Genomic DNA, 24,091 nt, shown 5'->3' on the forward strand with positions numbered 1-24,091 from the left:
TTGTTTCTGTGCTCAAAGGTGGGGTGATTCCAGTTTTCAGTGTGGGCCAAAGGAAGTATCCAGGGGCCCTCCCCGAACCAGTGCTGTTTTGGGCAACGCTTTTACGTCCGTACCCCTGCACACACTCTTACACATTTCCTGCTGCCTCTCCCAGGTTCGTGGGGGGCTCTGTCATCAAGGATGGCCCTGCTGGTGACTGGGGTACCCAGGCTGACTTGGCCACGGCACACGGGCCTCCTGTCTACTGAAACACCTCAGGGAACCTGCCAGAATTCCAAGCAAGGCTGACTGATGAAAAACGCAGCTGAAACATGAGTTGCGTCTCCCAGGAGGTCCCCTGGCCCCTTAGTGCTCAGGACCACAGGATGGCTTGACTTGATGGAGGTCCTGCCAATAGAAAAGGCCCTCCTGAGGAAGACTCGGACCCACCTCCCCGACTCCCTACTCGCCCCCAAAAGGTTTGGCCCAAACCGGAGAGCGGTCCCTAATAGAGCTCATTCCATGGTCACCACAGGCGCTCCAAACACAGGCCTGCAGTATCCCTTCACTTTCCTGTGAAATTCCATCCTGGACTGGGGTAGCGATGCTTACAAGGATCTCACAAAAGCAGAGGTGAGCGAATTTACAGATGCAGGGCCTTCTAATGAAAGGGGTGGAAACAGTGGCTGCTTAATATGGCATTGAAAAGGCAAGAATCAAGACAGGGAAGACAAGGACATACGCTCCGAGAGAAGTAATCAGAACCTATGCACGTGTGTGCTCTGCCACTGTGTCTTCTAATCATAAACCTGACCACTGTCATAAGCAGCAGCAGGGAGAAATTCCCTCTACTTAGCAGGTCACTGATTTTGTAGCCTTTTTTTTTTTTTTTTTTTTTAACAAAACCAGATAACCTTACATGTAATTCATATTTTATCTGACCATTTACCTTTCCATTACGTGCCTGAAGTTTTAGAATTGATTTGGAGTTGAAAACATTTCCTTTTAAACAAAACTAATTTTTTTGGTATCATAAACAGTTCAATTTTTTATATACCATTCTAAGATGGTGATATAAATTTACTGAGAAAAATATGGTAAAAATTGTCATTGATAACAGCTAGTTTTACTTCAAACACAGTAACACGTGAAGATGCATGAGATGCATCACAAGAAAAGCACTCTGGGTAACAAGCAGCATTCTCCTTTCCTGGGCTAAATGCGAGGTCCTGTTTATCATACTTGTGTTTTATTAACTACAGCCTTCAACAGAGCAGGATCAACCTGTCGGCTATATGGAAAGTGTCTGGGTTTCACCCGTCATTGGTTGTATCATTAGAGGATGTGGCTGTGGGGTTAGAGCGAACATCACACTCTCTCAGATGATGTTCCTAGAACAGCACAATAATTTTCAGCCGTGTTCTCCAATGGATGTTTACTCTTTTCTTAAAATTATATTTTAAATATGACGAAATGGTCACACGTGAGCCCCATGGTATGTATCTGCTAGAAGTGGCTGAAATAAGCTAGCTCGAGTAACTAACACAAGTATCATAAACAGTTTTATTTTTCTTGACATGTACAATACATAAACATGGCTTATCTTCTGCGTTTCATGGTAGAATGTCACCTGCATGAGAACTGAGTATATTGCACTTGATTATGTAACACGGACAGGTAACATTCCATCAGGTCTAGCAGCAGGTATCTGTTCTACCATTAAATCATCTTCTTTGGAACATGGTGGACCGAGCAGGGCATGTCCACATTCACCACATCGAGTCACCAACCCCTGGGCAATGTAGTGGTAGGTTGATCTGCTCACCTAGGGATGGTTTAGGCCAAGACTTTTGGGGATTGAAAAATAACAATGAGTCTACACAACATAAGAAATCAACCTACATCCAGTGAACATTTTAAGCAGGGATCATAGAATCTGGGATCTGAGACGAATAATTATTGTCTACTTTAACAGTTTGTTTTTATACGTGTTTGTATAAGCTCAAGGAAATGAGTTAAACATATCAGCTGCCAGTAGATAGACCAACGTGAGGAGGTGGCGGGCCTGTATCCACATTACATTTCCTTTCACTCGGAGTGCACACTGACTTTGCTTTTCTGTGGTTATTTCTAAACAGCAGAGTTCATCTGAAATCATACAGCATTTTTAAAGTCTAAAATGCCAATACTTGCAAATACGTTTGTTTTAACATAATAGAGTGGATATAGGAAGAAGCGTCATTACTGTACACTACTCAAAATTTAGGTATTTAGGTAGAAAAATGCTTTGAACACCCTGGGGAAATAGGATTCATTTATAGAAGAATATTTCAGGGATTTTTTTTTTTTTGCATTTTCAAGGAGATACATTCGTACTGATTTTGCTTCCAAATATATTTTAAGGCTGTTTGGTAAAATATATACCAGATACGAGGCTCAATTTACAGGGTTTTGTTGTTACAGGGAATTCTTAACTACTCAGCTTTAAAAAAGTAAAACTTCGAAGCTAAACATGCTTTAGTATCAGCTCTGCTCCCAATGGTCCCATGCTCTGTGGGATGTGGGGAATGAGGCAGGGAGACACCGCAGCACTGGAGGTCATTCTGCCAGACAGCTGCGCCTCGAACGCCCTGCCAGCCACGGGCTGCAGAGGGGCCAGGGACGCTGTAAAGTGCAAATCAAGGTGAAGAAACAAAGTGCTACGGGGTCGTCCTCAAAAGCGGTTCTGCCTGTGGCTAAGTACATGGTATTCCTTAAGCCGGGAAGGAAGACCAGGTACCGGGGTGGAAACATCTTGAATCGCAGTCCTGCTTTTACTTTGAGTAATAATGAGGACTCTGAAACTGGAACCCAATGGAAAAATCTGATAGGCTTTTCCTTTGAAGACTGGTCTGAACTGTGAAACAAGTCGTGTTGGAACAATGGTCGTGGCAGTTGAATTTAATGATATACACGGAGAGCCTATTAGAGTTCGTTCCTATTTTCCTCTGGCACCAACCACAGAGTCATGAACACTAATTTTTTTTTTTGAATTCTACAGCTGGAAATCACAATATGTGACCTCTTTTTCCCTTCAGGTCTAACACAGGCAAGGAATATATTCTTGACGTTAGCAATACTGCATAGGACAAAAGAATTCTGGAAAAATACAAATGTAAACTACATTTCTTCTTTACCATTTAAACTGAGATATACTTACCACTCACATTCATATTTCTTAAACTTTTTACAACATCACAATTGTCATTTTAAACAAGCAAACTTTTGTGTTTTTTTGTGTTTTTTTTTTTTTTTAAGGATACCCTGGAAAGTCAGCTGATAGAGCAATTTGAGAATATATATACATACATTAAAAAAATCACATGTAGCATAAATGGTGAAACTTAAAGAAAATACTGGGTGTCGTATTTTAAGTTACAAAGAAATAAAAAATACAATAACTATTTCATAGAAGGAAGGACATTGTTTCCCCTTTATGCTCTCAGCCCTCCATAAGACTCTCCTCTCTCTGTGCGTAACTTCCTCGTGGGAACACTCAGCTTATCTTCTGAATGTGTAGATGCTATGTTGGGTATTTTAGTGGGTTCAGATTTGTCATCCCCTGGGATTCTGGAGAACTGTATGGTGGGGAGTTTGGTGGTTGGAGAGATCACTTTCCATCACAGTAAGCTGGACACAAGGAGCCTAATGTTTTCTATCTGTGACAAACAGGAGTAGGAGAGCGGAGCGGGTGGATGGGGTGCCTGCGCTCAGGGAGCAAAAGCTAGGGTCTGCGAGGGGAATGGGCCTTTCTTCCTGCACTTCAGGTTGTAGCACCTTCCACTTGGGTGTCTAATGCCTCTAGGGGGTGGTGAGATGCACCCATTTATAGTTATTTGTTATTCTTATCTCTAATTATCACACAATTTATAAAAATAGAAATAACAAAATGTAAGCTGGGTTCCAGCTCCAGAGGCATTTCTCGCCGTCCTCTGAGAACACGGAGGAGAAGTCAGGTCTCACCACGCCTGTCCCTCAGAGCCGAGTGTGAGCCAGGCCACCAGTTTAAAAAAAAAAAAAACAACAAAAGTCGTACTCGCCACGAGCTCCATGGACTCTGAGGCCACTGACCGCATTCCACTGTGTTCACGGTACAAGGAGCATAAGAGCAAGGGCGTGTTCAGTGGAAGAAATGAGACAGAAACCACCAGGGAGGCAACAAACTGTACAAGCGTTTTGTGAAAAAGCAGAAACAACCAAGGGGAAGGTGGCTGGCCTCCGTCCTCAGAGCCGGGTCTGGGCCTCGGGGATGTAGATCTCGATGCTGTCCGCGCGCTCAGTGGCAGAATTCTGCCGGAAGGACGCCGCTCGCTTGGCGGCCATGAGTCGTCTCCGGGCTTCCTGACGTTGTCTGTCGGGCAGGTCCAGGGATTTTTCTCTTGTGATGGGAAATTTCCCTTTGGGGGGCTTCTTTGGTATTGGAGGTGGGACCTTTCTTTCTTCCTGAAAAGCATCACAAGTCAACATTGGCAGGTGGTTGGAGGTGGGTCCTTAACAGGTCAGTGGCCCTGGGGTCTGGCCCACACCCTTCCCGACCGCAACCCCCACGGCAGCATCCTTCATTCCCTTCCCATGTTTCCCCTGGTCCCTGACTCCCAGGCCACAGGCTTGCCTTCTGCACAGTATGTAATTTTAGAAGCTTCCTCACACTCTGAATTTAAAGGGGGCAGAGGCGTTGGAGGCAGTGTTCACGAATCAGGAAATACATTCTGCAGATTCGCACCTTGTGTCTCTGGAGTGACTGAGTTATTCTGACATTGTTGCCCAATTCCCGCACTTCCCGAAGCCCTGTGTCATCTTCTCTGAGCATCGGCCAATACCTGCGTCGCCAAGCTCGGCATTGTGAGGGTTTTGGACACCATCGCTGGACATCCCTATTAAACACTGCAGGGTTTTCCGTAGACTCTGGGATTCCAAGTGTGTTCATGAAAACCATCTTACATGGGTGGGTGTGTCGGGAAACACTGGCTGAATTCTCTTATTGGCCTCAAATCCCACTGACAGGGATGATATTTATAAAATCACTATTCACTGGCTTGCTTTGTAAAAAGATGCCAATAAGTATTCCTGACCCTTAGCTCAGATTCTCAGATAAGTCATGCTAAAATATGTGTATGCCTTTTTAGAAAGATAAATCTCACAATTATGCAACAAATGCAAAGGGTAATGCTTGCACTTGCCCCCGCAAAAGGTCTGTGTCCACAACTGTGCCATTCACATCATTCCTAAAGACAGTGGGACCTGCCCCATCTCCCCTTCTGGATGGAGCCATGACAGGGACTCTGTAGCCAGCTGTTTCCTTCCAAGGAAAAGGAGCATGGCAGAAGGCGTCAGAACCACTTTCCTAAGTCGATATCTAATTTTGGGGGAGAAAAGCACGAAAACTCCACTCGTGTCTTTTTCTCTTCAGCCTCTGAAACATTCCACAGGGAGCCCAGAGGTGCTTGGAGATCGGGGGAAGACAGGCAGTAGTGTGAATACGGAGGAGGCCTGTGGCACGAAGGCTGCTTTGGTGTCTGGAACTTTGTTCCCTCGGCTTATTTTACACGACCTAGGCCAGAAGCAATGACTCTTACCTGACTTCTCGGCATCCATCTAAAACAATGGGGCGATGGGTTCACTGAAATCTTCAGCTACTTTAACAAGTAATTCCTGGTTTCAGCACATGATAACTGTCCTCATAGTTCAGAGGACGCCAAGAGAAGAGGAAAGAAGAGGGTCTCTTTCCTCCTTTGTTGTCCCCTGAACTGTGAGCCCGTGAGGCGCATACATCAGTATTTACTGTGGGGTTCCCCGTTCAAAGGAGCTTCTAGGCCTGCGGGTGTGGCACTGTAGGAGTGTCCAGCAGACGCCGTGCAGGGCCCACCCCAGGGAATTTTAAGATGCCATGTTCAGGAGGGGCGGGGCCGCCTCTTCAGGCATGGAGCCTCTGCTCGCTTTCTGGGCGGGTGTGCTCTGCCCTCAGCGGGAAACCGTTTCCTTTTTTTTTTTTTTTGAGATGGAGTCTTGCTTTGTCGCCCAGGCTGGAGTGAGTGGCGCGATCTTGGCTCACTGCAAGCTCCGCCTCCGGGGTTCCCGCCATTCTCCTGCTTCAACCTCCTGAGTAGCTGGGACTACAGGCTCCGCCACCACGCCCGGATAATTTTTTTGTATTTTTAGTAGAGACGGGGTTTTACCGTGTTAGCTGGGATGATCTCCATCTCCTGACCTCATGACCACCTGCCTCGGCCTCCCAAAGTGCTGGGATTACAGGCGTGAGCCACCGTGCCCTGCTAACTTTGTATTTTTAGTAGAGATGGGGTTTCACCATGTGAGCTAGGAGGGTCTCCATCTCTTTACCTCGTGATCCACCCAGCCTCCCAAAGACATTTCCGTTTTGAGAATCATGCTCTATGTGCAGCTTGGGTAGATGGGCTCACATTCGCTCTCAATGACCAAAGAATGGAAACTAGATGGAACCATTGCATGCACCTGGGCTAACTTCAGTACGTTCCATTTGAACAGCCTTCTTACTCAAGAACATCACTGATCATTTCCTTCATCTCAGATCCAAACCATGGCTTACTTGGACCTGCCTAGTCCCACGTGTGGCTTATGTGGACCTGTCCCACATGTGGCTCATGTGCATCTGTCCCATGCGTGGCTTACACAGACCCTGGGTGCTCCCGCCCCACTCCCCTGTCATCTGGGATAAGAGGGAATCTGGATCGATGGCATCTGGCCTGGAACTCCTCTAGCGGCCAGGGCACCTGCTGGGAGGAGCTGACGATGAGGACGATCAGCCTTGGCTCTCGTTCTAATGACCCAGGTGTGCATCCTTGCTGGATACCAAACACCACTTCCCCCAATGGAGGCTGACTTGATTTTCTTTATCATTTTCATTGATAACATTTGTCTAGAAAAATCCAATTATGGTTCCTCAGGACGTCTCTAAGACGTGTGAGGAAATCAATGTCTGCTGCTGACTCAGACGATCTATTAGTTCTTCTGCTGACAGCATCATGGAAGAAGTGAAATGCCAGGGTTCGATTTAATGGGAAATTTCAGCCTATTTTAAGGGCTGAGGCTGATAGATCTACAGGAAGATTAATTCATCAAACTGTTCAATAAGGTATAAAATGTGGCCTTGCCTGTCATGGCTGTATTAGAAGGTATATTGAATAGCAGATAGTCCATAACCAGGCCTAAAACTTGCCCTGTGGGAAACCAGCTTAATGTTTACACGATCAGAACAAGTTTGATGAATATAATTCAGAGGTGAGATGCCTGTCAGGAATGAGGCTGCAGATTTGCTTGTCATCTTGGCTAGTGTCTCTCTGAAAGGCTTATATAGAAGAGACAGAGCAGGGAAGGCCCTATAATTTACCACCCATGCCCAAGGCTTCAATTTCACCCCATTTTGGGCACAGCCGCACACATGCACATGCACACATACATAGAGGGAAACTTGCTCCTGTGTTGCCAGCAAAAGACTGAGAACCCCATTGTCATGCTGTACCTGCAGCAGGTCGTTACTGCAGTGGGAAAGGGGGTTTGCTGGGAGCTGGCCCTGCACAGACGCCCTTACCTTTCTTTCCGGGGACTCCATCATCTTCCAGTCATTGAGCCGAAGCCGCTGCAGCTCGTCGAACTTCATGCTGACGTCCTCAATGGAGAGCTGCAGCATGTCCCAGTAGCCGGCCAGGTCCTGCGACGTCGGCCTTGGCATGGCGCTGGGGTCCTGGGGACACACACAGGGTGTTCAGAGCCAGGAGAGTCTCCCGCGGGTGCAGGGTTGGGGAGGCTGCTCCTCCCCACACGCGCCATTCAAGAGGTGGATTAGGGAGAAGCCTGGCTTATTCCACCCTCAGGCAAATATTTGGGAAGGCCTGCCGTGCTTCCATGACAGTTTACTTTAGCACAAGTATTTGCTGATGGCTTACAAACACGTAGCACAGCCATTCATTGTCCCATGTTGAAAATGCTGGGGATAGGGAAGATGGGAGAGTTTCTAAATGCTTCACGGCTCATAAAAGCAGTAGGACCCTGTGTTTTTGGTCACCTGTGGATGATTCGGAAGGGACAGGGCTCTGTGAGCCTGCCGTGGTATTGGCCTGGTGGTGGTGGTGGTGGGGAACCAGCTTGGAGCCTGTTCTATACCTGCTTGTTCTCTGACGGCTCTTAGCTCTTGTTCTTACGGGATGACACCTTACAAATGTAATGCGCCAAGGAACAGGACGCTGTCACCAACCGGTGCCCACACTTAGGAGGCACAGGTGATGCTGCTGGGCTGCAGCCCTGGCCAAGTGGGACCCAGAGATGTGCTTGGTTTCTCTGCACAGTGCCTGATAGATACATGATTTCTACCAGCTGCCTACATTTATGTATTTATTTTTGAGACAGGGTGTTGCTCTGTTGTCCAGGCTAGAGCGCAGGTGTGATCATGGCTCACTGCAGCCTTGACCTCCTGGGCTCAAGAGATCCTGCCTGCTCAGCCTCCCAAGGAGCTGGGACCACAGGCATAGGCCACGACACCCAGCTAATTTCTTTAATTTTGTAGCAATGGGGTCTGGCTATGTTGCCCAGGGTGGTCTTGAACTCGTGACCTCAGGTGATCCACCCGCCTCAGCCTCCCAAAGTGCTGGGATGACAGGCATGAGCCAACGCGCCTGGCTTGCTCCCTACACTGAAATCCGAATGACTTTTCCAGGCATGGTTCCCTTGATTCAGTGGGGGTTCAGCAGTCAGGAGTTTCTGGTGGGTCGACATTCAACTGGATTTGCTTCTGGTTTCAGCAGTGCACACTCAGCACGCTCAGTGAAGAGCACGCTGAACGGACAGCTCTACGATTCCTCATCCAGAGCCAGGACCTGGGGCCCCAGCTGCCCTCTGCTCGGCTGAGCCCGTTCTTCTCTGCAGCCACACGGGGGCAGCCTTGGCCGCTCAGAGCCCCACCAGGCCATCTAGGCGCCCCCCACCCTCCCCGCGCGGAGCACGGGAGCGCGGCCCTGGCCGCTGCCTGGGAGCCGGAGCTCAGCCTCTGTGGGTGGAGACAACCAAAGTGCCTGGCAAGGAGGCCACGTTCTGCACCGCAGTCAGTCGAGGGACGCCAGGAGCTGCAGCCTCAGGGCAGGCCGGGCCGGGTGAGCAGCAGCAGGGAGGCTGCTCAGAGGCTGTAGGGGTGGTGCCTGCCTGGCTTCCAGAAGTCTTTGCCAACCTAGCAATGTCCCCTTTCTGGAGGGCTGGGCATGGCTGTGCCCCCTTTCTGGAGGGCTGGGCACATGGCTGTGCCCCCTTTTTCTGGAGGGCTGGGCAGGGCTGTGCCCTCTTTCTGGAGGGCTGGGCATGGTTGTGCCTGATGGTGTGGGGGGAAGCGGAGCGGCTTCTCCTCCCTCGCCCCCAGCTGAGTGGTCCTGGTCACATCTCCCAGGGGACGCAGGAGGAACATGGCCGGCCACTGTGGCGGAGGCTGCCCCAGCCTGAGAGCAGGCATCGCCTTCCCATGCCCCTCTCCTCCTCTCCGCAGCAACAACACACCTGTCCTTCAGGCTCACCCAGACCACACACTGGGGCCGGACGGGCACAGCCTGGCATGGTCAGGATTTGGCTTTGTCTTCTGTTCTCTTTTGGTGGGGGAGGCGGTTGCACCTGAATCCACTGGACATTCAGAGATGATAGGGTGTTTATAATAATAAAAAAGTCAATGGTTGTGCCATGCCATTCCCTTTACACCAGCAAAGTCATGCAGGGCCTCGTTCCTGTGAAATTGCCATTGTTTTAAATTCACACAGCTCTGTGGCTCTGGCATCTGGTGTCCATTGGATAGGAACTTCGGTGCCCCGTGTGGCCTGGGGCAGCTCTCTGTGCGCTGGCACCTGCTCAGGCACACACACCTCTGGGGTTGGATGGAGTTAAAATTCAGAGTCAGGCTCAGTGGGTCTGAATGAGACTGAGTTTGTAACAACCTTTCTGGGGATGCCAAACTGCTGGTCCCACAAGCACAGCAATCAGGCCGCACGCTTTGGGGGAAAGTTTTTTCCGGGTTATGTGCCTTCTGGTTGCGTCACAAGCCATCTGCCCATCCCGACCCTGAGAGGCTCCCCTCCCTGTGGTACATCCTGAGAGGCTCCCCTCCCTGTGGTCCGTCCTGAGAGGCTCCCCTCCCTGTGGTCCGTCCTGAGAGGCTCCCCTCCCTGGGGTCCGTCCTGAGAGACTCTGCTACCTGTGGTCCGTCCTGAGAGGCTCCCCTCCCTGTGGTCCATCCTGAGAGGCTCTGCTCCCTGTGGTCCGTCCTCAATCTCGGGGTGGGGCTCTGACATTTTCTAGGGTCACTCTTTGACTTAAAGCTTAGTTACCCACCAACAACTTCCAGCAGACAGTGGTGCTACTTTGTGCTGTGGACCATTTGGCTTTGATGAGCAAAGCATGTCTTACCATGTCAGCACTCCTCTCATGCCAGGCCTGTCTCAGGCACCAGCCCCTCCCCGCACCACTCTTCCCCAGCAAACGTGTCAGAGTGTTTTTGTACTAATCCTGAATAGAAGTCGAAAGAAGAGGATGTAGCCAAGCCAGCTATTTCAAAACTCAAAAGGCATAACAAATATTAGGATGAACAATTTTAAGCCAAATATTAGCTATTTCTGGCAGAGCAGAAAGGAACATTTAGCAAGCCTGAATATGCACCTTGGGCTGTGTGTGGGAAGCTTTGGATGGGCGTTCCTAAAGACAGCGCCTGCCTAGGCTCACCCGAGTCTGCATAATATGACACAGAGTTCATCAGTGGTCCGAATGAATTCCTTTAAAGGTAACAATTAGATACTAAAGAGGAGGCAAGGACGTTCACAGGTGACACCACAGCTCAGTGTTTATAGTTACAATCTTCTTTCAAGGCGCTCCAAACCTTTGTTTCCCCCTTTTAAATGATGATTATAACTTTGTCAGGGTGATGTGTTGATAACTCTTTAAATTTGCTGTGAACTTCAATGGGGTTGATTGGAAAGTGTTAGAGAAGGCACACTTTTTAATGATCCTAATGAAAAGACATGAGATGGCAACTCTGGCCTGCTTGTGCATCCTTCGATATGTAAGAATATTATGATGTCTCCTTGCCTGTGAAAAAGCCAGGGAAAACATAATCAAAACACCTGGCACCATTGCTATGAGAGGCCTAGAGGAGACCTATTTGCATTTGACTGAAAATGTTTGCTCTGAAAAAAAAAAAACGATGTATATTATTATAAAACCTATTAAGTAGCATAAATATTATTTAGCTATTTCTCAAAATAGTGAATACTTTAGTCAGCTAAGGAAAAGTATATGTGTATGTGTGTAGGCAAATATATAGTATATATAGAATATATTAACATATATGTAAACTTACATATATAGTATATATAAAATGTATATGTATGTATGTGTGTAGGCAAATATATATATATTACCAAGTAAACTTACATGTTTTATATATACTATATATTTGCCTACATATATACTATGTGTATTTTATATATACATTTATATATATAAAATATAGTTAATATGTTATATATTTGTTATATGTTAATGTTTAACATGTACATATAAAGATACATAAGCAAACCTTCATATACATGTTAATATTTATGTTTATAATTACACCTATATATGTTTATATAGGTATATATAAACATATAGATGCATACATGATTATAATCATGTATAAATCTAATATATATGAGATGTATATATGAGCTTTTCTGCTCTGCCAGAAATAGCAAATACATATTTATATATTAACATGTGTATATATTTGTATATAAGCACATATAAGCATATGTTAACATGTATATATGTAAGTATATGTAAATATATATGTGGTTTTTCTTTGTCAGGAATAACCAAGTTTAACATCAACTGTATTAATGCATCTAGTTCATGGTGTATTCGTTTCACTACCGACTATAAAATACAAAGGATAAATTATTTGCAAAATATCTTCTTAATCTCTTCATTGTAATTGTTTACGTGTTTTTATTTCCAGGCACCTCAGATCATTTTCTTCATTTATGACATTAGCCATAATAGAAATTTCGGTTGTTTCTCCTCTTCTAAGATGCTCTGGTGGGACATCTAGTTGCAAAGACACAGCGTTGCCCCATGCTGCTGTAGCCCCCCTCTTCCTGCCCCCTACTCTCCCTTGCAGCCTCCCTGCCTTGGTATCACGTTTAAACCAGGGCTGTATCAGCCTCCCTGCCTCGGTATGGTGTTTAAACCAGGGCCATATCGTCTCTGTCCCCAGGGCGGGAAGTCTCTTCTGTGTAATGCATGTGATAGTCTGCATACTGATAGGAACTCTTTGACAAGGAAGAATACAGGGAGGATCTAGGGAACGACACCCGTTAACTTGGTTACAGGGAACAGGGGTTCCCTGAGGATCCACTTACCATATTCTGTTGGCAAAGCCAATAAAACTGCTGGAATTTCTGGGACATGAGAAGCTGGGCACTCCCAACGGCACTCCTGATTTTCCCGAGAACTGTTTAAAACAAAAACAAAACAACAGCTTCAAAACTGGGTCGATTAAACAAAAGCAGAAACATCACACCAAGGGAGCGGGTCCTGCTGGAGAGGAAACTCCGAGGACTTCATTGTGCGGAGTGCGTTTGCCGGTGAGTCGGGCCTCCGCCTGCTCCATCCCCAGCTCACGAAGGAAATCCAGAGATGACCAGATGTCACCGCAGGGACATTCTCCTTGGGTATTGGGAGAAACTTAGTTTAAAAGGCGGCCTATACCTCAGGGAGTTTTCCTTATTTTGGCATCGAGACGATTTCAGTGCTGCTGTTGGGATGAGCTGGAAGACACAAGAACACGTGTGAGTAAAAGCAACATTGAGTTCTTCCTGTTTTTATGAACTCCGTGATGTGTTAGTGAACTGTTAGGTGTGAATTCCTTCATTTTTAGAAAAAAACACATCCATAGGTGTTCTCTCATTGGATTTGATTACATAATTTCTAGTGAACTGTGGGCCGCTGTCTCCTGGTAGTGCTGTGAGGTGTGTGCTATGTAGGAAGAGGCTGTGTGGACAGAGGCCGCACAGAAAGGTCGCAGCAGCTAAGAAGACGTGGCTCCTCTCCTGGAGATGGCAAAAGGGTCACGAGTTTGTGAATATGCTCACAGCTACTAAACTCACCAATCCAGATACCCAGTAAATGTGTAATGCTCACGCTACACTTCTGAGTGTGCTGAGTCAGCAGACCACAGTTGAGTGAGGTAGGAAGAATTAATCTACAAATGGTTCCTAATTGCAATGACTTTATTTGGTTAATCAAATGGTAATTTTTTTTTTTTTTTTGAGACAGGGTCTCACTTTATTGCCCAGGCTGGAGTGCAGTGGCGTGACCTTGACTCACTGCAACCTCCGCCTCCCAGGTTCAAGCAATTTTCCGGCCTCAGCCTCCCCAGTAGCTGGGATTACAGGTGCGCACCACCACGCCTGGCTAATTTTGTATTTTTAGTATAGACAGGGTTTCTCCATGTTGGTCAGGCTGGTCTCAAACTCCCGACCTCAAGTGATCTGCCCTTCTCAGCCTCCCAAAGTGCTGGGATTACAGGCGTGAGCCGTTGTGCCCAGCCATAAAATTTTTTAAAAGAATATACTGTATGTGTGTGTGTTTATTTTTATTTATTTATTTATTTATTTATTTATTTATTTATTTATTTATTTTGAGGAGTCTCACTCTGTCATCTAGGCTGCAGTGCAGTGGCGTGATATTGGCTCATCGCAGCCTTCACCTCCCAAATTCAAGCGATTCTCCTGCCTCAGCCTCCGGAGTAGCTGGGATTACAGGCGCTTGCCACCAAACCCGGCTAATTTTTCTATTTTTAGTACAGACAGAGTTTCACCATGTTGGCCAGGCAGGTTTTGAACCCCTGACCTCCAGTGATCAGCCTGCCTTGGCCTCCCAAAGTGCTGGGATTACAGGCATGAGCCACCGCACCTGGCTCGTATGTGTGTGTGTTTTAGAGACATGGTCTTGCTCTGCTACCCAGGCTGGAGTGCAGTGGCAGGTAGCTCACTACACCCTCCAATTCCTGAGCTCAAGCCACCCTTCCATCTTGGCTGCTTTAAGTGCCGGGATTACAGGCGTGAAACTACCATGACTGGCCATAATATAATTCTATCAGTGGAAATAATTTAACCAAGAAAAATAGGTGCAGCTACTTTTGCGTTTAGACTAGTCGGATAAAATACTCTGTTCAAGGAGTCTGTCTCTAAGCCTTCCGAGCTTTCTCATTTTTCTCCTCCCCGGTGTTCACACCCACTCTTGAGTCTGCTGTCAGCCTGGTCCCCACTTTGTAAATGATAGCTTTGGTAGATCCTAGCTCACCATGATCCTCAAAACCACACAGGAATCCACTGGAACCCATTTCTTACCAGTGCACCCTGGGCCCACGGATCTCTGCTAGGTTTTATTTGCTGGAGCAACCATTCAATGTTATTCCATAGAGTGTGCCCAGTACACGTATGTGGCTTTTCTGTACCTAGGTCAGCACTTGGGGCCAGGCTGCCCACCAGGCGGGGGGAGGGGGCGATGATCTAAGCATCTCCTCGCCTCTCAGTTCACACCAAGTCTCCCCGTCGCGGGCTTTCAGCGCGGGCGCTTCAAGGTGGGGCCGTCTTTCCTGAGCTTGCTCGTGAGGCATCTTCCGCTTCTTCCAGCCAAGCTGATTATTCCACCTGCTCTTTTTATTCTCCCTGGAGATTCTCTGCAGAGCACAAATCACTAACCTACACGACACACCCTAAAACTGAAAGTGCTGCTGGTTTAACTAGCCCAGCCCTTTCTCTTGCTTTCACTGGAAGGAAAAGGGGGCATTTATCCTGGAGATTTGCCCCCTTGAACGCAGGGGCGAGAGATCCATCCCCACTTACATCTGCGGCTTTATGTACTTCGTGAGGGAATACTGATGTGCTTGAGGTTTTGCCTAGAGACGTGCAGGTGCGTGGAGCTCAGGGGACTTTGCAGACCCACCTGTGCCTCGCCTGGGGATCTTGTGCCAGGCATGGCCTGACTCATGGGGTCTGGGTGAGCCAGAGAGTCCATTTCTTTCGAGCGTTTAGGAGATGCCCCCGCTGGCTCCCAGGGCACACCTGACCGTGGAAGCCTAGACAGCATTTCCAGAAGTCGAAACCGAGGTCCAGGGAAGTGAACTCAATCCCTGTGGAGGTTCTTCCACAACAGCTCTTTACTCAAACATTCCTTAACAGTCAGTCCCAGAGACAGTTACTGGTGAGATTCATTCCACACAATCCAGAAACTGGCATCACAGACCCTGGCATCCTGCCGTCCAAGCTAGGGCGCTGCAGTATCTCCTCCTTAGCCCAACTTTAGGGAAGAAGAACCACATGTCATGGGCACAAAGGGCCTTAATGTTCATGTGATAAAATGCTATGAGCCAGGTGAAAATGATGTTGCAGAGATAACTTTGATTTGAGAGGGCTCATGACATGCTGTGACCCGGAAGTCGACCACACAGCAGGGTGTGCGGTGCGTCCCTCATTTTTTAGAACAGGAAGGCCTGGCATTCTGTGCCACATGTTTTCTCCTGGGTGGGATAATGGACTTAAAAACATCCTTTTCTGTCTTATTTTTCTAAAATGAAGATTGTTTTGCTCCCCAAAGTTTTATTATGAAGCTTTTCATACATGCAGAAAATGGGGAAGAAAAGTGGAACCCACAGCTCCCTCCCCATTCCGTGGAGATGGCTGTTAGTGTTGTCCTGTGTTATCTCTTCCTGAGCCCTTTACCTGCGACCACCTTGTAGGACCAGGGCCACTGTCACCCCCACAAAGGTGACAATAGTTGCTGAATATCATCTAATTCTCCATTGCTTCTAGGGTATGAAATAGATGAAGAAAGCATAACTTTAATAAAAGCAAATAACTCAGATAACACTTTGGCATCATTTCAGTCTTGAAAAGAAGAATGGAAGGTTGTCTGTCAGGCATCTTAACACCAGGGCCTCGTGCTGCTCACAAATCCACTTCAAGACAGGCTGTTCTTCCATGGATCTGATTTGCCAGCCAGCCTGGGAACAGAGCAGGGAGGGGAGGACTGGAGAAGGAAGGCTGGAGCCCCTGCCCATGTGGCATAGGATGGAGCTGGCAGGGCTCTGAGTTGGGGTGAGGGGAGTGGAGGGGCCGCTGCGGTCGAGATGCAGCTGGAGGCGTTGGGGCTTGAGCGGTTTCTTGAAAGGGGTGATGGTGAAAGCACCTCATCCTTCCTCTGCTTGCCGATGCCCCCAAAATGAACGTGTTCTGCAGCCTTGGTCTCGCTGATGATGAGGGGAGGAATCATCTTTGCTTTTGAAATGTTGAATTTCTATTTCTTTTGTATTCTAAAACCTGGGTAATTAATGAAGATATTTAAAGGGACTATTTTAAGCAAGTGGTTGCTGCAGAAATATATAGAAGTGGATGAATAAATGAATTTATTTTGCCAACTCTATTCTTCCTCAAACTGTAATTAAAGTCTATCAGTTTTTTAAAATTTGAAGTTTAATCCCCAATTTTCACATTTCTCTTAAAGTGGAATTCAACCTAACTCTTAATACAAAGTACTTCAATTTATACTAACACAACATGAATACATGGGCAATATCTTGGTATCGATTTAATGTAGTGGAGAGTTATTATAAAGGGAATAAATTGAATATTGCTAGGGAGAGATAATGAATGTCAAAGAGTGTAGCTAACGACATGCCTGCTAATGGCAGGAGAATTTTGCTGTTCAGTGAATGAGAATGATCCTATCTGATACCTATAATGTAAATAGCTTCCTATAATTGCAAAGAAGTTGAAGTGAAAATTCAATTTATTCTCTTCCAGTATACGTCTCTAATTTCGCCATAGTTTAGACTCTTGCAGGAGCTACACTAAGGACTAATTCTCATCCGAATGCAAATTCACAAAGAACCTGCTAGAACCCTTGCCTTTGATGTACAAAGAAATTTGATTAACATACTTGGCTCTTTTACTTTTTCTATAATTCCAATTCTGTTTAAATTTGGTATGAAGTAACATAATTTACACTATTCTGGTGTTCTAATATTTGAGATGGATTTTTATAAAACTTGCGGAGAGTCTGAAATGATCATTTGAGTATTTGTAACCTCTCTGATCCCCTGAGATTCCCTTGTGACTAATTTTGTAGTGGGGTCTGCCTAAGTTACGGCTCCCAGAAATCTCCCTTGAAGATGGGCCTCATCATTTTCATGTTTTTGAGCACATCTAGTCTGTGTTTTTAATGGATGTATCACAGTTGTACATATTCCTGGGGGCATATGTGATATTTGGACATGTCTACAACGTGCTATGATCAAATCAGGGTGATGGGGATGTGCATCACCTCAAACATTTATCTGTGTGTGCTGGGAACATTACAATTCTTTTAGCTAGTTTGAAATACACAATACATTATTAACCATGTTTTCTTACTGTGCTATTGTATACTAGAACTTATTTCTTCCACCTAACTGTATTTTTGTACCCATTAGTATGAATCAACTTCTCTTCCTCTTCTCTCCTGTTCCCTTCCCAGTCTCTGGGAATCTACTAGAGTAGACTGGAGAACCATCCACCTTCATGAGCTCTGCTTTTTTTTTTTTGTCTTTGGGATAATAGCCATTCTAGCTGGGATGAGGTGATACGTCACTGTGGTTTTGATTTGCATTTTCCTGATGGTTAGTGGTGTCGAATCTTTTATCACATACCTGTTGCCCCCTTGTATGTCTTCTTTTGAGAAATGCCTATTCAGGTCTTTTGCCCACTTTTGAATTGTGTTTTTTTTTTTCTGTTGTTTGAGCTCCCTTATATATTCTGGTTCTTAGTTCCTTGTCAGATGTGCAGTTTGCCGACATTTTCTCCCATTCTGTGAGTTGTCTTTTCACTTTGCTGACTGTTTCCTTCTCCTGTGCTGACAAGCATCCATGTCTTTTTATGGTCTGATTTCCCCATGGCCATTTAGCTGGGTTGTGTGGTGACATCTTCACAGGTGCTTAGCAGAGGCCTGGTCAGTGGGTTGATTCTCTTAGTCGGATCCGCATAATGGACACAGTCCATGACCTGCATCTCCCAGGAGGTCTGGAAGCAGTGGATGTTCCGTTAAGCTGTGTGATACATTGACCCCTAAGGCTGGTAGCTGTCAGTATGTGCACAGGCATCTGCTGTGCTCAGAACATCATCAGTATTTCTGATTCCTCCATCTTCTCTGTTGGTCTGAGACCGCCTGGGTCAACCATGGACATAGGCACAGTTTCTCTGTGGCCGTGTCCTCCTCGTCCCCTGCACGGAGCATGTGTTCTGCTCGTTCTCAGAGTTGCTCTGGGCTCTTTGTCATCTGCTGACCTCTGTGTGAGTGCCGACTGCTCGGGTGCTTCTCCCCATCCAGACCATTGTGTCTCAGATGGAAGATGGCCCAGGAGATACAACGCCACACATCTGACCCCAGCTCTTGTGTTAATATGTCTTGTGGTCATTCTGGCTGTAAAAGGAGACCTTAGTGAGCAAATCCCTATGCGTCTCCCAGCATTAGTGTTTGCCTGGAATGTGGCATCTGACCTGGTGAACACGTAGATTATTTGTTACTTCAGGAGGAGTTGTTTGGGGCAAGGAAGTTTCCGATACCGTTTGAAAGATCCTGGGTGTACATGTGCTCCCTTGGTGAGTTCTTGATGAGAGTTGCATCTCAATGGAATTATTCAATAAAGTCTTAGCTTGGGAAGGATTCCTTTTGTTTTAGAAAATGTGCAAATTTTGATTTTTCCTTTGTGTATTTTCCCATTTGGTTTAACATAATTAATACAAAAATCTTAAAACATTAGTAATGATTTACAATGTCTTGAAAGTACTTTTATTAACAAGAGGAGGCCTGCATTAATGTGACTTCATGCAGACCAGCATTTCTTTGGGTTCACAATAGTTTTATTAACCATAGAAGATTGAATGAATCTAGATTCATTCAATCAGTTCAGGGAACTGTGTTATGAAATTATATTTTGGGCAAAAATTACTTCATATAATGGAAATTTCAATATTCAGAGATCAGAGTCTGTCTCATAAGCCATTTAATTTAATCTTTATTTTAAAAAGTGCCATAACCAATAACCCTGTATCTGCTCCTAAAATTAGGACTGGAAATTAAGGTTATCATCTTACCTTTTAAACATTTAGGGAATTATCTGAGCTTGATTAATATTGTGCTAGTTTTATGGACAAAGTACATAGATGAGAGGCATAACAAGGGTTTTGACATCTTTGTCCGCAAAAAGATGAAGGTATCTGGGCAATTTAAGAAATTAAGAAAATCACAAAAAGTATCAAGTTCATCCAGTCTCTGTTCCTTGTGTTCAAAGTTTATAGCAATGCGGTTACATTTTCTGATTAAAAATTAGCCAGGCATAGGGGTGCTCAGCTGTAATCCCAGCTACTCAGGAGGCTGAAGCAGGAGAATTGCTTGAACCCAGGAGGTGGAGGTTGCAGTGAGCCGAGATCGCACCACTGCACTCCAGCCTGGGCGACGGAGTGAGACTTCATCTTAAAAAAAAAAAAAAAAAAATATATATATATATAGTGGAGCAAAGACAAGCAAATTCAGGATCATTTCAGTGGATGTCTATAGAATGCGAAGTGTATAAGTTACTTCCAGCCTCCGAAACTGAGGACGGCTGGGTGATTCTCTGGGATTCTAGATGTTCTGCTTTTATAAATGTGTGAGCAGGAGTGTGGCATCCTGTTCGCTAAGAGGGCCCATCCTCCTGCTTCCCTTTCTTCCTCCCCATTCCTATTTGCATGGCACTCTGTGTCAGGCGATGTGTGAGGCACTATCTCTGGATGATAAATGTTAAATGTGACCACTGCATTGAAGGAGACTAAAATCTCAAATGATGGCAGAGGGTGGAGCTTTAGGGAAGTTTCATCCTTTGAGAAACACCTGTCCCCCAGGGCATGGGGCATGGCCCCGACAGAGAGGGCTCTGAGAGGTCAGGTAGCGCAGACCCTCCCCGCAAGCAGGGTGAAGGGCAGTGCTGACGTGAAGATCTTTCTCCAGAGGAAGGAGACAAAGGGGCCTCTGCTCCCCAGTTCTCTGCCTTTGTGTGGACTCTTGAATCTCCTTTTCTATCATCCCCATCCACCTCCTTGGCCAAATCCAACCGCGCGTCAAGGCCCAGCACGGTGCCGCCTTCTCCGGGAAGCCTTCTCAGAATCTTCCCAGGTGAAAGCGTTGCTGAGACCCCTGAGTTTTTAAGGTACTTTAGCTGCACCTCTCTTATGACACTAAACAGTTTCCACTTCCTGTAGATAGTTTTTCCCTGGTCTGTCTGCTCCCACTGTTAGGTGATTGGTTAGGTCCTTTGCCATGTCTTACTCATTGTTGCATCATTTTTGTCTATCGGAGAGTGGCTTGCTCCATCATAAGAAATCAGTAAATACCTGTTGAATGCAGACATCACTGAGCTGAGAGAGTCCAGAGGAGGATCCTGATGGCTTCAAAAGGTAAAAAACAAGACAAAACAAAACAAAAAAACCCCACAACAAAACCAAACATGTGTTTAGGGAAATACAATTTGGAGGCAGCAAAAATTAACTTTCCACCCTACCTTACTGAAGAAAAATAGTTTTTCAGATGCCTAATAATAAGGTAAGTGAAATTTAAATACTAGGTATCCTGGCTGGGCGTGGTTGGTTCATACCTGTAATCCCAGCACTTTGTAAGGCCAAGGTGGGCAGATCACTTGAGGCCAGGAGTTGAAGACCATCCTGGCCAACATGGTGAAACTCTGTCTCTACTAAAAATACAAAATTAGCCAGGTATGGTGGCACGTGCCTGTAATCCCAGCTACTTGGGAGGCTGAGGCAGGAGAATCACTTGAACTTGGGAGACGGAGGTTGTAGTAAGCCGAGATCATGCCATTGCACTCCAGCCTGGGAGAAAGACCAAGACTCCCTTTCAAAAAAGAAAAAAATTACTATATATCCTAAGATTTTGGAATCTTACTATTGATCTGGGTCCCTATATGTCATCAAATCCAATTTTACATGTAGTACTTTTATGGCATAATTTATAGAATTTTCTGGAATGCCTCCAGTGACAGAAAACCAGGACTTACTGCGAGAGGGCCTCAGCACTAAAGCCCTTTAATTGTAAGGACTTTCATTCTTGGTTTGAGAAATAATTTGCCTCCTTACAGCTCCTGCCACTTATTTTCCAGTGGCTAATGTGGGAGAACCTTGGCCTCTGTCTTCGTGGCTGAGGGACTCTGTGGGCCACATGTGGGTCACAGCGGTGGAGGGTCAGGGATGGGACACAACCTTGTCTGAAACAGCAGGAGAAAGCATGGGATGCACATCCAGTGTGGAAGCAGGCAGTGGAGGGGGTGCTTCCTGTAAGGGAACATCTTGACACCTTTGGACCATGGGTTAGCAAGGCAGAGCCTTCAACGTCAGAGGGCTGTGACTCCCGGACCCGGGTCACTGCTGGAAAGGCAGAGCCTTCAACGTCAGAGGGTTCTGACTCCCAGACCCGAGTCATTGCTGCTATTCTGTGATTTGGGGCAAGATCTTAATCTCTCGGAGTCCCAGTTTATCTGTAGAATGCTTGCACTACTACCCACCTACTCCATTGGGATGAGCATCAGTGAGGTCTGCAGTGCATTCAGCATAGGACCTGACCTATCATATGTGTTCAGGGAGAACCGGTCTAGATATTCTTTATTTTTTGAGACAGGGTCTTGTTCTGGAGCGGTGGCGGGATCTTGGCTCACTGCAACCTCCACTTTTGGGACTCAGGCAATCAATCCTCCCACCTTAGCCTCCTGAGTAGCTGAGACGACAGGCATGTGCCACCACACCAGGCTACTTTTAAAAATGTTAATCATTATTTTTTTTTTTTTGGTAGAGACAAGGTTTCACTGTGTTGTCCAGGCTGGTCTAAAACTCCTAGGCTCAAGCAATCCTCCTGCCTCAGCCTCCCAAAGTGCTGGGATTATAGGTGTGAGCCACTGTGCCCAGCTGAGGAGTCCTTTTTTTTTTTTTTTTTTTTAAACAGAGTCTTGCTCTGTTGCCCAGGCTGGAGTGCAGTGGCAGGATCTTGGCTCACTGCAAGCTCTGCCTCCTGGGTTCACGCCATTCTCCTGCCTCAGCCTCCTGAGTAGCTGGGACTACAGGTGCCTCCATGCCTGGCTAACTTTTTGCATTTTTAGTAGAGACAGGGTTTCACTGTGTTAGCCAGGATGGTTTCCATCTCCTGACTTTGTGATCCGTCCACCTCGGCCTCCCAAAGTGCTGGGATTACAGGCGTGAGCCACCGCACCCAGCCGATTCTATTTTTTTTAAAGGTATCTTTTCAAAAATGATAATCCTTGAAGAAACTAAATGGAAAGTACACACGAAACATGGAAAATGACAGGGAATGTAGTCTCTGTGTTATAAACACAGTAATGGCTAATGTCTCANTCTCCTGCCTCAGCCTCCTGAGTAGCTGGGACTACAGGTGCCTCCATGCCTGGCTAACTTTTGCATTTTAGTAGAGACAGGGTTTCACTGTGTTAGCCAGGATGGTTTCCATCTCCTGACTTTGTGATCCGTCCACCTCGGCCTCCCAAAGTGCTGGGATTACAGGCGTGAGCCACCGCACCCAGCCGATTCTATTTTTTTTAAAGGTATCTTTTCAAAATGATAATCCTTGAAGAAACTAAATGGAAAGTACACACGAAACATGGAAAATGACAGGGAATGTAGTCTCTGTGTTATAAACACAGTAATGGCTAATGTCTCAATGTCTTACACCTTCTAAAGAAGACCAGAACTTTCTGAATGTGTCCTGAATGGGATAAACTCAAATGTTAATAAGATACAATTTTATAGGCATTTTATGGGCTAAGCCCTGACGAACATAACCTCTTTGTAAATTTTTTCCTCTCTCCTCCTCCTCAAAAGTGTTCTTTTGAGGAACCACATACTGTAGAAAACACACCTTGATTGAGTGACACGCAGATCTCACCACCTGCTCTCATTCTGGAAGGAAGGTACCCCAGCCCGACGCTGCCCCTGTCAGCACGCACCAAACCAGAGCTGGCAATTTAACTCAAATTTGGCATCAACTTAGGCAATACAGTTTTTCTGTGTTTTATCTTTGTGCTAAAGATTATAAATCCCTTTTATAATTAAGACAGTTTTGCCAAGTTGAGGCATATACCAACAAGGGGGAAGATGCTGCAGAAAATGAGTGATTTTTAGATGTCAAAATCGTGAACAGTCACTCTGTTAAATGTACCCTAACCATGGAAATGCAAACGCCATGTGAACGATCGGAACACAGCTACACTGGCTTGCGCCAGCCCTGTGCAGCCGTGGGTGCTGCGGGGATTGTGGGTCACGTGGAAGGCTTTCCCACAGCAACATCTCCTCCCCAACACTCAGTGTCCAACGTCACCTCCTGTAAAGGATACGTGGAATTTGATGATTAAGAGACAAACGTGGAAGAACAGGATTAGTCAATTAAAGGCAATCTCTTTCTTTCTTCATAGGTTCAGACCTTAAGTTATATATAACAATAAAAAATCAGCACGCCAATGATTTTCTCAGACTGCTGAGGCTCCAAGGCCGTTGTTCTCTATAAGTCCCAGTCAATGTAGTTTCATTGTTGTGCTTCTATTTCTAGGATTAGTGAATGCCCTATTAAAACAGCCATCTAGAAATGGAATGTCCGGGACAAATTCCCAAGGATCTCAGCTATCCTTTTGAAGTTCAGAATTTATAGTGATCATGTCAATGTACAAATAAATTCAAAGAAAAAAATACTTTAGAAAGAGCATAATTTGTCAAGACATTCAGAAATAGCTTTGTGAAACTGTACTGTGTTCAACATAAGCACTAGTTGTAGGTACTGTGCAATTATGTAATTGATCTATAAACAAAGACAGGTGGTATTAGCTTAGAAGTCAAATACAGCAATTTATAATGGGAGCTGCTTCTGAACTCTTTTTTTTTTTTTTTTTTTTTTTTTTTTTTGTTTCTGAGACAGTGTCTTACTCTGTTGCCCAGGCTGGAATGCA

At 45.8% G+C, this 24,091-nt stretch overlaps 1 protein-coding gene across 3 annotated transcripts in view; it reads right to left on the reverse strand.

Annotated features, from left to right (window-relative positions):
• Window positions 1-1,342: 1,342 nt before the first annotated feature.
• Window positions 1,343-24,091, reverse strand: part of DLGAP2 (DLG associated protein 2) — a 70,449-nt gene continuing 47,700 nt past the window's right edge. For all 3 annotated transcript variants that reach the window (XM_017887860.1, XM_017887859.1, XM_017887858.1), the window contains 3 exons: window positions 12,420-12,511; window positions 7,586-7,738; window positions 1,343-4,461 (listed from right to left, as the gene is read on the reverse strand). In XM_017887860.1, the coding sequence (XP_017743349.1) occupies window positions 4,243-4,461; window positions 7,586-7,738; window positions 12,420-12,511 (464 nt within the window). In that variant the 3' untranslated portion in view covers window positions 1,343-4,242. The remainder of the gene's footprint in view (window positions 4,462-7,585; window positions 7,739-12,419; window positions 12,512-24,091) is intronic.

Source organism: Rhinopithecus bieti, unplaced genomic scaffold (genome assembly GCF_001698545.2).
Source record: "Rhinopithecus bieti isolate Rb0 unplaced genomic scaffold, ASM169854v2 scaffold_15838, whole genome shotgun sequence".
Lineage (NCBI taxonomy): Eukaryota > Metazoa > Chordata > Mammalia > Primates > Cercopithecidae > Rhinopithecus > Rhinopithecus bieti.